The sequence below is a fragment of the Denticeps clupeoides genome, unplaced genomic scaffold (assembly GCF_900700375.1).
Source record: "Denticeps clupeoides unplaced genomic scaffold, fDenClu1.1, whole genome shotgun sequence".
In the NCBI taxonomy this organism is placed as follows: Eukaryota; Metazoa; Chordata; class Actinopteri; order Clupeiformes; family Denticipitidae; genus Denticeps; species Denticeps clupeoides.
In genome coordinates this window covers 35,593-48,900 of record NW_021629739.1, presented here as the reverse complement: position 1 = coordinate 48,900, position 13,308 = coordinate 35,593, and the positions used below count along the sequence as shown (strand labels likewise).

The window sequence follows — 13,308 nt, the reverse complement described above, 5'->3', positions numbered from 1 at the left end:
AAGGAAAGGTAGAGGAGAGAAAGAGATGAGGAAGGAGGAGTGACAGAGACCTTGGCTCTGCGCTGGCTGGCCAGGCTGGTGCAGGATTGGCTGACGCTGATGGAGGGGCTGAGGGGTCCGGTGGTGGAGTGGAGCTGGCTGCTGAGGTAGGGACGGTGGGAGAGCCAGCAGCTGCTGCCTTGCTGCCGCAACCCGGGAACAATCCTGCACAAACACATGCACACACACCACCTCAGACAGCAGAAGTGTGTCTGCCCCAGAACTGATAGCCTGTTTGTGTGTGTGTGTGTGGAGTCACTGCTGATTGGTGCAGAAGGGTGTATACTCTGCTCACCTATGAGGAAGACTCTGGTAACAGTGGGGCGGGGAGAACGTCCCCTTAGGGGCCGAAACCCTATGCTGGCACAAGCCACCTACATAAATACACACATGCGCCCACATATACACACAATCACACAGACACAACGATAATTATTTAGACACACCTCAATATAATTTACATATGTAGTATACACACACACGCACAAACTAATAAAAAGTATTGAAGTATTGGATAATTTATTATTATGTTAAAAATGCATAAAAAAATTGGTAGATTACAAAACAAAACTTGAGAGGTAATGCTACATACATACATAGATAATCAAGAATCTACACACCCTGTGCTATGAACACACACTTTTTATACACACACACCTTTCTGTATGTCAGAGTCTGAAGACAGTCGCCGCAGATGCCTGGATGCTTTGTTTTCCTCATTGTATAAAGTGTAAATTCCACATTTTCCTATCCAAGCAAAGAACACAGAGACCCATTTAGGCACACATGCAAAACGATACAAATTTTACCATGAGAAATGAGGATTGAAATAGTTAAAAAAGATTAAAATCAAAGATGCACCAACTGTTAACTAAAATAGCAGAATATAGTGAGAAATTAAAATTAATAACTTCATTATAATTTATTAAGAAATCTATAGGAAAAATAGGTAAAAAAAAAAAATCAAAACCAAAATCGAAATCAAAAATCAAGTAAATAATTAATTCAATAATAAAAATAACTGGAAGCTATAACAGTCGTATTCATTGAACATACTCCTTTAAATGCACATGGCACTATGCTGTGCAGATTGACCCTTCATCAACCAAGCTCTTGTGGTCTCTTTTAATACTTCATTTTATATTACATATTGTAGCGAGGGGTGTGGATGGGGAGTAAAGAGAGTTGAGACGTTCTGCCATGCTTGTATTTATTAAACACTGAACAGCAGTATGCACTCACGTCAGATCACAGTACAACCCAGTTCTAAACTCCTCCCCTATCCAAAACATGAACTCACTAATTCCACTAGCATTCACCCAGAAAGGTGTGTCAACCTCTCCCTGAACGCTACATTGTACACTGTCAACACTACATAACAGAACACAGCACCCTCGCTGTCACCAGTCCCCCACTTCAAAGTCCGCATACCACCTTGGTGCCCGGCGTCTTCTCCCCGAATGCTGGCCAGTAGTCACTTTTGGGGTTGCCTCGGCCAGACGCCCTGCCCCGGCTCTCCTACTGCTGCTGCCACCAAAGTCCCCTCATCTAGTCCACTGTCCCTTGGACTTGGCCGATGAACCACATCCTCCAGCTATGGTGTCAGCCGGTCCCAGGTGAAGCACCATTTGTTTGTTTGCCCTTGTCTTCACCCAATACACCACATGACAGCCATGTAAGCCCCACACATGGTCTCTCCCAGCTCGATGTTAGCTTCGGGCAACACCCTCTCCTTCACTTTGGGTTGTACACCCACACTCGCTTGCCCGGCTAGAACCCGCGTCCCTTGGCTCGGAGGTCATAGGCTCTTTTCTGCCTGACCCTGGCCTGCCCCAGATGTTCGCGGGCTAACTCATGTACTGCCTCCATCTGTTGTTGTACAGCCACCACGTAATCCATGCTTGGGGTGCTGGGCAGTGTGTCATCCGGAGGCAGCCCACACATCAGGTCAGTTGGTGTCAGCAGCTCCATGCCCAGCATGAGGGCAGCCGGGGTGCACCCTGTCGAATTCTGTACCGCGCTCCGGTATGCCAGGAGTAATAATGGCACATGCTCATGTCAATCCTGTTGGTGCTGGCCGATGAGCATGGCCAGCAACAGTACTGCACCCAGTCCTGCTTAGCTTGCATCCGTGTCCAGGATGAAACCCCTCTCTGGGTCAGGAAGTGCCAACACCGGTGCTTCAGTCAGTGCTGTTTTCAGCTGGTTGAAGGCGGCTTGGCACTCATCGCCCCACCCAAAACGCTGACCTTTTTCAGTAATACGATGCAGAGGACGAGCAATGCTGGCAAACCCTTTGATGAAGCGTCGGTAGTAGGAGGCTAATCCTAAAAAACTGCGCACCTGCAGCACGGTTGTCGGTACCGGCCAACCTCGAACTGTCTCCACCTTCGCTGTGTCGGTGCGTATTCCCCCAGGCCCCACTACATGTCCCAGGAATTCGTTTTCCCGGCAGAGCAGCTTGCACTTCCTGTGGTTTAGCGAGAGTTGTGCCTGCTCCACTCGCTGGAACACCAACCTCAAGTTCACCAGTGCCGTCCCGTAGTCAGTCGCATGCACCAAGAGGTCATCCAGGTACACAATGTAGGTGAAAGATGGTACTGCCTCCAGGACCCTCTCCAATTTACCTCTCAAAAGTAGCCGGGCTGTTACAAAGGCCAAAGGGCACACCACAAACTCGTAGAGGCCTCAGCCTACCGTGAAGGCCGTCTTCTGGCGTGCCTCCGGGGCCAATGGCGAGCTGAACCAGGTGGATTGGGAAAGGCTATCCAGGGCCTCATCAATGCGGGGAAGCAGGTATGAGTCCTTCTTCGTCACCGCATTCAGCCGCCTGTAGTCTATACAGAAACGCACTGGCCCATCTTTTTTCTTAACTAGTTCCACCGGTGAAGCCCAAGGGCTCTGGGACGGCTGAATGATGCCCGCTGCCAACATCTCCTTAATCTTGTTGTCTGCCTCATCCCTCAGTGACAGTGGGAGGCATCATGCTCTCTGCCGGATGGGTACAGCATCCCCCGTATTGATCCCATGCTCCGCCAAGCTTGTACGGCTGCAGCCTCTATACTTCACTGCAAACAGATGACTAAACTCACATACAAGGGCCTTCAATCCAGCCAATTCTTCTGGTTCCAGCCCCTCCGAGCTCCACTCTAACAGCTGGGAGAGGACCTCTCTGAGCTCCGGCTCTAGATCACCCCATCCGTCATCTGGTCTTGCAAGCTTCCCTTCCCCAGCCTGTGTTCTTGTGGTCCTGTTAGCTGGACAGGCCTCTTCATGACCCAGTGTGGAGTCAGGGCCAATGTATGTCCCCCCACTCGTAAACAGGGCACGGCTGGGCATATTTCCACCCCCCGTCTGGCCAGGGCATCAAACCCCAGGATACAGTCATCAGTAATGTCAGCCACAAAGAAGCACTGTTCACATGTGGCAGTCCCCACTCAAAGCTCTACCACCTGCTGACCTTGCATGTCCACCATCTGACCCGTCACCGTCTCCAGCCAGGTGGAGGTGGACCGCCACTGATTCTTGTGCGGTATAACACAAGAAGGCCACCACTTCTTTACCGTCCAGCTGGCATGGGACTTGGAGCTGAGACCTCCCACAACCCGCACCACTTCAGGGGCTGTTGTTCCCCGGGCTGGTGACGCTACTTCTACACCGGCCCACTGTCGTCTTGTGTTGGCAGTACACCACAATATGCCCTGGTCTCTTGCAGTGCCTGCAGATCACATCACGGAAGGCCCTGGTTGCCTCCATCTCTCCATAATCCTCCTCACTCCGGCCTTCATCCATGACCGCTCGGACTAGCATTCAGGGAGGTGCTCCGCCCAACACCACCTCAATATCTTCTGTAAGGCTTCTGGTAATGATTTGGGCGTGTCTGCTGTTGTAGCTTTATTGACCATACGGCCCTCAGAAATGCATCAAGTGTTAAGCTGGCCCTGGCCACCTCTGGGAGCTCTTTATAAGCTGTACTCACCAGCCACTCAACATCTGCCACCAAGGGTCCTAGCTTCTCTCCAGCCTGTCTCTCCCAATGATGCAACCGCTCCTTGACCCGCATTGGCCACTCCCACTCATCAAAGCACCATTCCAACGAGGCCACCAATCTTGCCCAGGTCACCTCACCCTCGGCCAGGTCTATTAGTACCTGGAGGGCAGATCCCTCTAGTGCCGTGGTGAGCGGCACTGTCTTTACGCTCTCACTCCAGCCCGCCACCAACGCTATCAACTCAAACTGCCACTTGTAAGCTACCCAGGAGCTCTTTCTGTCGTATCGCTGCACCTTTGACAGTGTCGATATTCCAATACGAGGAGTCAGCAACCAGTTGCATTGATCCTAAATTCTTGAACAAGGCCCTGAGATGATCTAACTATATAATGCCTACTTTGGAGGTCATACATTACAAATTACCAAATGCTAGAATCTTTACCTTAGTGGATGCCCGAGATTAATTTCTCCAGTGCGAACTATATTTCAAGAGCAGCCTAAAGACTACATTTTGAACCCCTTGGGGGAGGGCACGGTGGCTCAAACTGCCTTTGGATGTATCAGTGGCGCCCTAGGTGTATCAGAGGAAGCAATATGAACTTCATGCAGGACTGAATGCAGAAGACATTGGGCCTGAAGAAGCTACAGTTCATGGTCAGTGACGTCCTGTTTCATGGACATATTCTCTGAAGCCCGACCCGGAGAAGGTGATGGCCATAAAGGACATGCAAACCCATCAGATGCCAAAGGCGTGCAGTGCCTCACCAGCTTTGCAAACTGTGTAGCCAAATTCATGCCACATCTATCAAGCATCTGTAGTAGTAGCAGGTGGACTTCCTGAATCAGGTAACCTAGCCGAACAAGACTGACAGGCATCTGGAACAAATAAAGTCTGCAATCACTAAACTCCACAGTTCTTGTAGGGTGGCCAGATGTGAAGAACAAAACACATCTTGCTGCCATAGAATATTGGCCATACAGAGATTAACACAGAAAGGCATCATATTCGGAGGGCAAAAAGTAATAATTACAAAATCACTGTGGCCTGAAATGCTCAAGTGGATACACTCAAGTCACATAGGAGGGGCACACATGCTACAGACATGTACGAGACACTTTACTGGCCCAACATGCAGGCATAACAAGTCTTTATGAGTACCTGTTGAACCTGCAGTGAACATGCTCACAATTAGCAAAAAGAGACCATGCTCTCACATGACCTGCCCACCAGGCCGTGGCAAATTCTGAGCATGGACCTCTTCAACCACAGGCAAAATTACTATTTACTCATAGTAGACCATTACTCAGACTTCTGGGAAATTGAGCCCATTCTTGACCTGATGAGTGAGACAGTAATCAAGCATTGCAAAGTGCAGTTTGCCCAACATGGTCAACCTGAAAGGGTCATCACAGATAATGGTCCACAGTTTACCCAGCAGTTCACACGTTTTGCTTCTGATGGAGTTAACCTCCTCTCCACAGCCCCTAAGGCCAATGGCAAGGCAGACTCAGCTGTCAAGATCGCAAAGATGCTGTTGCACAAAGCAGCACATTATGGTGATGATCCCTGAAAAGCCATCCTGCACTGTCGTAACACCTCAACTGAAAACATGGATAGCAGCCAAGCACAGCACCTCATGTGTTACGTCCTGGTCTAGGTCAGGAACGTGAACAATTAGAGGGAGGGAAATGCCACAAACATTTGAACGAGGTCATTTTAATAAAACAAAACAGTACAAGTCACGCCTTGAAACACAGTCAGGCCACGAAAAAGCACAGGTTCGACTAATGGGAACAGAAATTTGTATGCACTGAGATCAAACCTGGTGGATGTAGACGACAGCCTCTACAGATGTAACTGGGTCAACCTTCACCTGGTTGAGGCATCGGAACGGGATGCCCACGAAATGTCAGAGCCTGAGGCAATTTGTGCACCAGTTAGCCCTGCAGGAGGCTATTGAGTTCATTTCGAAAAGGATGATGTTATGGTCTAGGTACTTCAGTGTTGTTGTCTATCAGTTAGCCTGGTTTCTGTATGACGTAAGGAGATCATTTTTCAATTCGTGGCACACAGCGTGACATAGACACATGCCTCAGCCCACCATGCTCTGAAGCAGTTAGGTCAGCCTGAGCAGTCTCCTACAGTGACCACTGTTTCTTTTATGTCCTTTGCCAGCTCCGTAGATACATTCCCAATTCTGTCTTTAGTGTGTCCCCAACAGTACGAGCCCTAATATGCCCAATAAGAATCCTTACAGAAACAAAAGGGCTTTGAAATTTGCATATTTATTGTATTATAGTTATTTTAGGTATTATTAACATCTGCATAGTAAAAGACATAAAAAGCTGCATTTAAAGAAACAGCGGTTAGTCTGGGTAGGATATAGTGGAAATTGTTCTGTTCTCACGGACAGAGCATTGTGTGTTGTTTGTACCATGAAGTCGCTTCCGAATCATCTGACTCCTGCTGCCTAGTTGACTGCCACCATCAGAGAGGGATGCGCTTTCCACCTGTACACATGCACACACACAACCACACACACACAGACACACATCTTTCAGCAAACTGAGAGGTAGTTATGGAGACACATTATGTCATAATGTGTATTACATTGCTCTATTTTTTCACTGTATGTGTTACTGATCTGTTTGTTGCTGCCTGTTACTGAAAGGCAACGGGAACATGAGACCAGTAAATTTACTGCTGAATGTAATTTATAGAAGCATAATGCTTTTTCAGCGTTTAATTTTCTGCATTTTACTCGGGTTTGGCTTGTGCAGAAAAAGAGTGGTCAAAGTCCACTGAGCCAAACCCGTGTGGAAAACATGAAAAACGGCTACATCCACTCTTTTCTGACTGCAGCATGGACATTTTGAAACATTGGATTGTTTTAGAATATGACATGGCCCTAATGTGTCTGTTGCTCAAAACACAGGGAGTTTGTGAATGCCTGGTTGCACTGGTGCTACTTCACCCCTCCACTGCAGCAAGATCTCTTAGTGTCACAGGAAGGAGTCGAGACAAGGGATCGAGCATGTGTAGGTGAAAATGAAACCCCAGTTGTGGAGAAGCGCAAGAAGGCAGGTGAATCTCCGTCGAGTAAATCTGGGAACGTGTAACCAGTGTGAGCTGCAACATCCATGGATGTTGACGTTTGTGGAAACAGGCAAGACAAGGGACAGGCAAAAAACAGGCAGCAGGATAGAGGAGAAAGGATATCAGCAACTGGAAGGATATCAGCAACTGGAGGCAGCCATCTTGCCATTTTATAGGAGTCGCGATGTGTGATATGTGAAGTCTGCTGTGTAAAGTGACAGGTAAAACTCACATGGTCCTGAAGGAGGTCCTCCACCAGCTGACTGATGAGGCGGCCTGGGGGCGGTAGCAGGGCATCACTGTGGTGCAGCTGACAAGCTTCCAGGGTGCTGGTGAGGTTCGGGCGGCGATGGGCAAGATCCTCACACATGCCCAACAACAGACTGTTTAGAGCGTCACTTAACTGGATGGGCTGTGGGAACATGACACACAAATACAGTGCACTCACACAAACTTTCAAGGCCATAAAATTGATTTCACACTCCACACAATTATGTTACATGCAATCACATTCAATCACAGCATACACTAGTGTTCCAGTACCTGATCCTGGGGCAAATGGTAGTCTACGGACCAGTACAGTGTCATTCCCAAAGAGTACACAGCCACCTACAAACAAACAGAGAGAGATGTTATATCTTTTAATAAATGTATTTATTTTCTCTCTTGTCTAATATATAATATTTTGTATAATTTGGTATCCACAAATCATTTAGAGTCTCAAAATACATGCATGCCATTATTCTGCATGTGTAAAATATGAATCATTGTGCAAGTGATTCTTGTATTTAGCTTTGTAATAAAGAAATTTAAGTTCTGAATATGGCCAGAAAGTTGCAATAAGACAGCTTCTTGTGTTGTCAGTTTGAAATAACATTAATAAAATTCAATCACAGACTGTTTTCCATTTATAATTTCATAATTGGGAAAATTGAAAGTGAAGTGTAAGTGATTGTTTTTCATTATCATACATTATTATTCATGCAGCATAGCACACAGTTCACACAAGGGTTTCTGTAGGTTTAAGGAAGGCAGTGGTGTCCTTGGGGGTAAGAAAGCTGAATCAGAAGGTTGCTGGTTCGAATCCTGATCCACCAAGGTACCACTGAGCAAAGCACCAACAACATTTCACTGTGTGCACTGGGTGCTGTGCTGTGGTGTATTCTATAAATAAAAGTGATCACTTTCACTTAACTTTTTTAAGCCCACTTTCATCAAATTTAAGACCCTACATCTGGGTTGTCAACATTAATTTGTTCAAGTGCAAGAGTTATTCTTGACAGACACTGAGGGCCAGATGCTCTTCTAATAATAAAATATTATGTTACTCATACAAATTTGTTGTGTTGTCTTGTATTGTTGCATTTTTAACTAGAAAAGGGATGTTTGTGAACAAACTTCACTTTTGGCTTGCAAAGCGGTAAAAGAGATGAGAGGAAGAAAGGATGAGTTATTGTTAAATTAGTTAATTCCGTGGAATGCATGAAATTGATGAAAAGATGAAAGGGGAGATTGGAATTATTGTTAAATTAGTTCATTTTGTTAAATGGGTGAAACTGTAAAAAGTTAAGAAATGTGAAAAAGAAATATTTGTTCTTGAATTGTTGTTAAATATGTTAATCACATGTAGAATGTATATTTTAATGGCTTATCATGTGAAAGTACAATACTTTCCATGTAATGGTAAAGTAGATAGAGTTTACTGATTCAGACTTTATCAGATAAATTGTTGATCATTTTTAATCATATTAAATGGTTAAAAATGAAAATAGAGGGAAATTCATTCATTGTACATGCTTAAGGATACTTTGGATTAAAAAGCAGGCATGTAATATTACTGTGGTATTATGAAGATTTGGGAAAATAATTAAGTATAATAGGAAACCATATAATAATGTTTTCTATTATTGAGCAGGCTAGAATGTTTTGGTTGAGTCTATCCCGGATCTGATTAAGACCCTGGGTTGATTTCTGAATTCTCTTGGGATGAAGATGCCTGTGCCCAGAAATAAACCTATTCTTGGACTGAAGAACTTAATTTCTTGAATCACTTGAATCATCCATCAAATAAGTGACTGAAGACCAAAATACAAATTTGAAAAAAAGCTCAATATTTTTTGGTTTATTTTGCTTTGATGGCTTATGGTTGTTATCATTGACTGTTGTATTGTATATCATTTATTTTTCACTTAAAAATAATAATTTCTCTTGCAGAATCTGTCTCCATCCACTTCATTCTGTCCCACTCTATTGTAATCCTATTGAACCAAGCAACTGGTCCATATTTCTCTCTATATATTACATCAACAAGGCTTACACAATCACTGAAACAAATTTACAAGCAGCAAATCATACAGAAAGTGTTTATAAAAAAATGTTTATATATATGGAAAACTATATGTTTTCCCTTTTTTGGTCTTTTAATTTTCCCACATGTAATGCTCGGCCACAGTGGTGGCCAAAAAAATCATTTCATTTTTCTTGTGTCACAGGAGTGGAGTTGACTTCCCTTTGCCTGTTTCCCTTTGCCACTTCTCCTCTGTCCCAGGCTGACTCCTGAGTGGTGTTATGAGTTTTGTTTTGATTTCAAAATTAAATATATGTGGAACCTGCACCAGTGTCCTCCCCGTTCTGTGTTGTTAAACATTGGTAATTACAAAATTTTGCTAAATTTACAAGATTTTGTAACAACTTCTCAGCCATCTACCATTGGTTTGTTGTTTAACTATTTTTCAGTAAAAGCTGCTTTTCTGAATGCCATGCAGGCTGCATTTATCCTTAATTCAGTTATGTGATGGTGTATGTTAGACCAGTAAATTTGGGCTCAATTTCTATCATTTCAGTCGGGTTCAGATAAGGTTGAGTTTGTGCAGTAAATGGTCAGCAAACACAAACTTCTGCTCTATAGTATCTATTCTTTCCATACAATTCAAGGCCTGTAAATTTGGTTGGGTGATTGGTAAAAGTATTTTGCAGGTTGTAAGGTAGATTTTATTAAATGTCTATTTTTTTAGTTTTAAATCATATAGGACAAATGAAAAGTAATAAAGTGCAAATGCAGTAAGCAACTTTCAGTTATTTAACCAGTTTCCATCTATATATCAAATACCATTTCCCTATTAATCTAATTACAACCCAAATTCCTGATAAGTTGGGACGTTGATTTGAAATAAAATGAAAACTGAACGATTTTCAAAAACACATGAACAACAAAAAAACACAGATAAGACAACAAATTTCCAAACTGTGAAAGGCCAGTGGTCTGATAAGTGGTGAATCTGGAACTGGGGTTCTGTGGTTTGTCCTTGATGTGGCAGTTCATGCGTGTGTTGATGGGGTTCTGCATGTTATGTGATGAGAGCGTGCACCTGCGGGCTGTGTGTCCTGTGAGGTGCCCGACCCTGTTGGTAGTGTAGTCACCCTCCCTCCTCGTAGATCTTGTGGCTGGTCTGCCTTGGGGGCACTTTCCGCTCTGAGTGCTGGGTTTGGCCCCCTGATGGGATTCCCTTTTCATGTCTTTGCTCTGCGGGGGATATAGTCACAGCTGATCCAGCTGTGGCTCTGCCCATTGACCAAGAGTACCCAAAACACTGAGTGCTGGGCATGCCCCCTTGCACCTGCAGCCCACACTATAAATGGGCTCTTGCAACTGGGAATTCTCCTTTATCCACTAAATGAGCTAATTTCAAATTTGATGGATACTACAGAAAACTGTCATTGGCGGGACAAGTCATCACATGGGGAGTGGGCACTGGAAGAGCTGGGGAGGATGGCCAGAGGCGCTTGGCCTGAGGCCGCACCGCAGCATGGTGGGAGGGGAACTCTGTCTCCGTGTGGAGCAGCGGTGAAGGAGGCAGGGAGATCAGGCTGGGGTGACTGTGATAAAGTTAAAATTGACTTGGGTTCTTTAAGTCAACACTTAACAGCAGCAAAAAAAGTAATTGCCAAAAAAATTAAAGATGGTCAGAGGCTCTGTAATCTGAGAAATAGTCCAAATTTAAAATTTCTTGTTGATAATCACAGGCTCTGTGAGAGTTATGTTTTGGAAGGAACTAGGAATGCTGAAAGGTATACAAAGGTTTTAGAGCAACATATGCCACCCTCCAGACAACGTCCTTGTGTATTTCAGGAGGAAAATACAAAAATCACATACTGCAGCTCTTACAACAACGTAGAGAATATAATTGAGTGAAAAATACATCAAAGACAACCACAAGCTCTTCCACAGATGAAAACCAACGTCAGGAAAGATGGCAAAAAATTCCAGCACCAAAATCATAAAATTGATGCCCAGATTTTTTCTGAAAAAAGAGGAGATGCTACAAAATGCTAACATGCCCCTGTAACAACTTTTTTGAGATATGTAGCAAGCATCACTTTGTTGAAACATTTATTATGTTATCTGTGTTCTATTGTGAAATAAATATTGGCCTATGTGATTTGAAAGTCTTTTTGTGTTCATTTAATTCTAATTTGAAGAAAATTCCCAGCTTTTTTGGAATTCCGGTTGTAAAAAACGATCAGTCTGGCATGAATGTCAGAAAGAGTAGTGTATGTGTGTATAAGACCTTCTCCATAGCGCATTTTGTGGACAGCTGCCGTCCCTGCAGCATCTCTGGGGCAGTGAACATGGACACAGCGTCTGACAAGGCACAGTTTTTAAATGCCAACAAGCCAGTTCCAGACAGCAACATGGAGCTTGGGGTGATGATGCTACCTTGAGCTGAAAATACATTAAAACATGCACACATATAGTATACGACAACAATTACTGCAAATGTCCTGACATAAGATAGCTTTTGAAAAACACTTGAAAAGAGGGTGGGTTGACAAATATTCAGGCCAATCCAGCATTTGATTCTGTCACTGTCACTCCATACTCTGTACCTTTGTAGGCAAGGCCCAGCAGAGACTCAGCAGCCCCTAGCAGGAGGGACCAGACCTCATCCTCCACCAGAGGACCTCCCCTTGCTTCCAGCACTTCTGCCAGGGTCACAAATGTTCTGCTCATCCCTTACTCAACACACACTGCTTAGACCAGGAAAGAAAGACCATTAAAGAAAGCTAGAAGAAAATGCAAATATAAATCATATTCAAATAAAATTAATTGTGACTTAGGAAACAAGCCATTCTCACATGCACAATGACCTTTGTGCCAGTTTACACATCTAGCGCTAGGGCTCATAGTCTGAAGAAAAGCAGGAAGTGTAATTTAATTAGGGATGACCAGGGATCTAGGGATGACCAGATTAAAGCCTGGGGTGAATCCTGCACAATAACATGAACACCTTTAAGAACTAATTCATACTTCAGCACGTAGAGTTTGGGAAGTTATGTCCATGTTGTGTTAAAGGTTTCAGTTCATATACTGCAATACATGCAGTAATTAATAAATATTCTGCAGCATTTGGAACAATGACATTATTCAGCACGACCTGGTTATCAAAGGGAATCATAAACTGTATCATATTTAGATTTCATTCTGTTCATTGAATCCAGGTGATATCAGAAAATAATTAAGTAGTGAATTTTTTAAGTAGTGATTTTACAGTTTTACCAATGACCCAATCACACCCCATAAATATTTAAGTATATTATTAAAAACTTTGCATAAACATAGAGTACTACTTAGAAGACATACATACCTTCTGGCTATTGGTTGGGACTGTGCTGCAATCCTGTCATTTACAATCCTGTCATTTACAAAAAACACGGCCATGAACATCCTTCCAAAATAGATTTTTTCATTAGAGAGACGTCCTGCAGAAATCTGTTTGTTACACAGTTTAAACTGCTGTGCTTTGTTTTAAAATGCATAAGACGTTCATGCACGCAGCTAGACTGACCCTATTCTTAGAGCACTGCAATAAAACCTCAATTGGATTACAGGAACAGTTAAGAGGTGACAGGACTTCTGATCACATGACCCTTTACTCCAGACATTACTAATCAATGACAATATATATGGACTTATATGTACCTCAACTGTTGGGATGCAATTTAATTAATAATTAATTAATTATTCATTATGACCTTCTTGGCATGTAGTAAGGTAATAATGAATATTGGCAGATGTTAGGACTGATTGTAGGGCTTGGAGAGGAGGAAAACAACTGACACTGACTACATCCTGGACTACTCCAACCCTACAACTGTAGGACTTATTATTATATCATCCCCA

General features: G+C 43.7%; 1 protein-coding gene across 4 annotated transcripts in view; it reads right to left on the bottom strand.

The window, feature by feature from the left end:
- The window catches only part of LOC114773151 (tyrosine-protein phosphatase non-receptor type 13-like), a 70,130-nt gene extending 57,147 nt beyond the window's left edge, over window positions 1-12,983 (bottom strand). For 3 of the 4 annotated variants that reach the window (XM_028965688.1, XM_028965685.1, XM_028965687.1), the window contains exons 1-9: window positions 12,773-12,983; window positions 12,015-12,155; window positions 11,696-11,850; window positions 7,671-7,736; window positions 7,360-7,539; window positions 6,466-6,541; window positions 697-786; window positions 335-413; window positions 51-204 (exon numbers count right to left, since the gene is read on the bottom strand). In XM_028965688.1, coding sequence (XP_028821521.1) covers window positions 51-204; window positions 335-413; window positions 697-786; window positions 6,466-6,541; window positions 7,360-7,539; window positions 7,671-7,736; window positions 11,696-11,850; window positions 12,015-12,138 — 924 coding nt within the window. In that variant the 5' untranslated portion in view covers window positions 12,139-12,155; window positions 12,773-12,983. Of the gene's footprint in view, window positions 1-50; window positions 205-334; window positions 414-696; window positions 787-6,465; window positions 6,542-7,359; window positions 7,540-7,670; window positions 7,737-11,695; window positions 11,851-12,014; window positions 12,159-12,772 lie in introns of all 4 variants that reach the window. The other variant, XM_028965686.1, reaches the window with a different exon arrangement.
- Window positions 12,984-13,308: the final 325 nt, after the last annotated feature.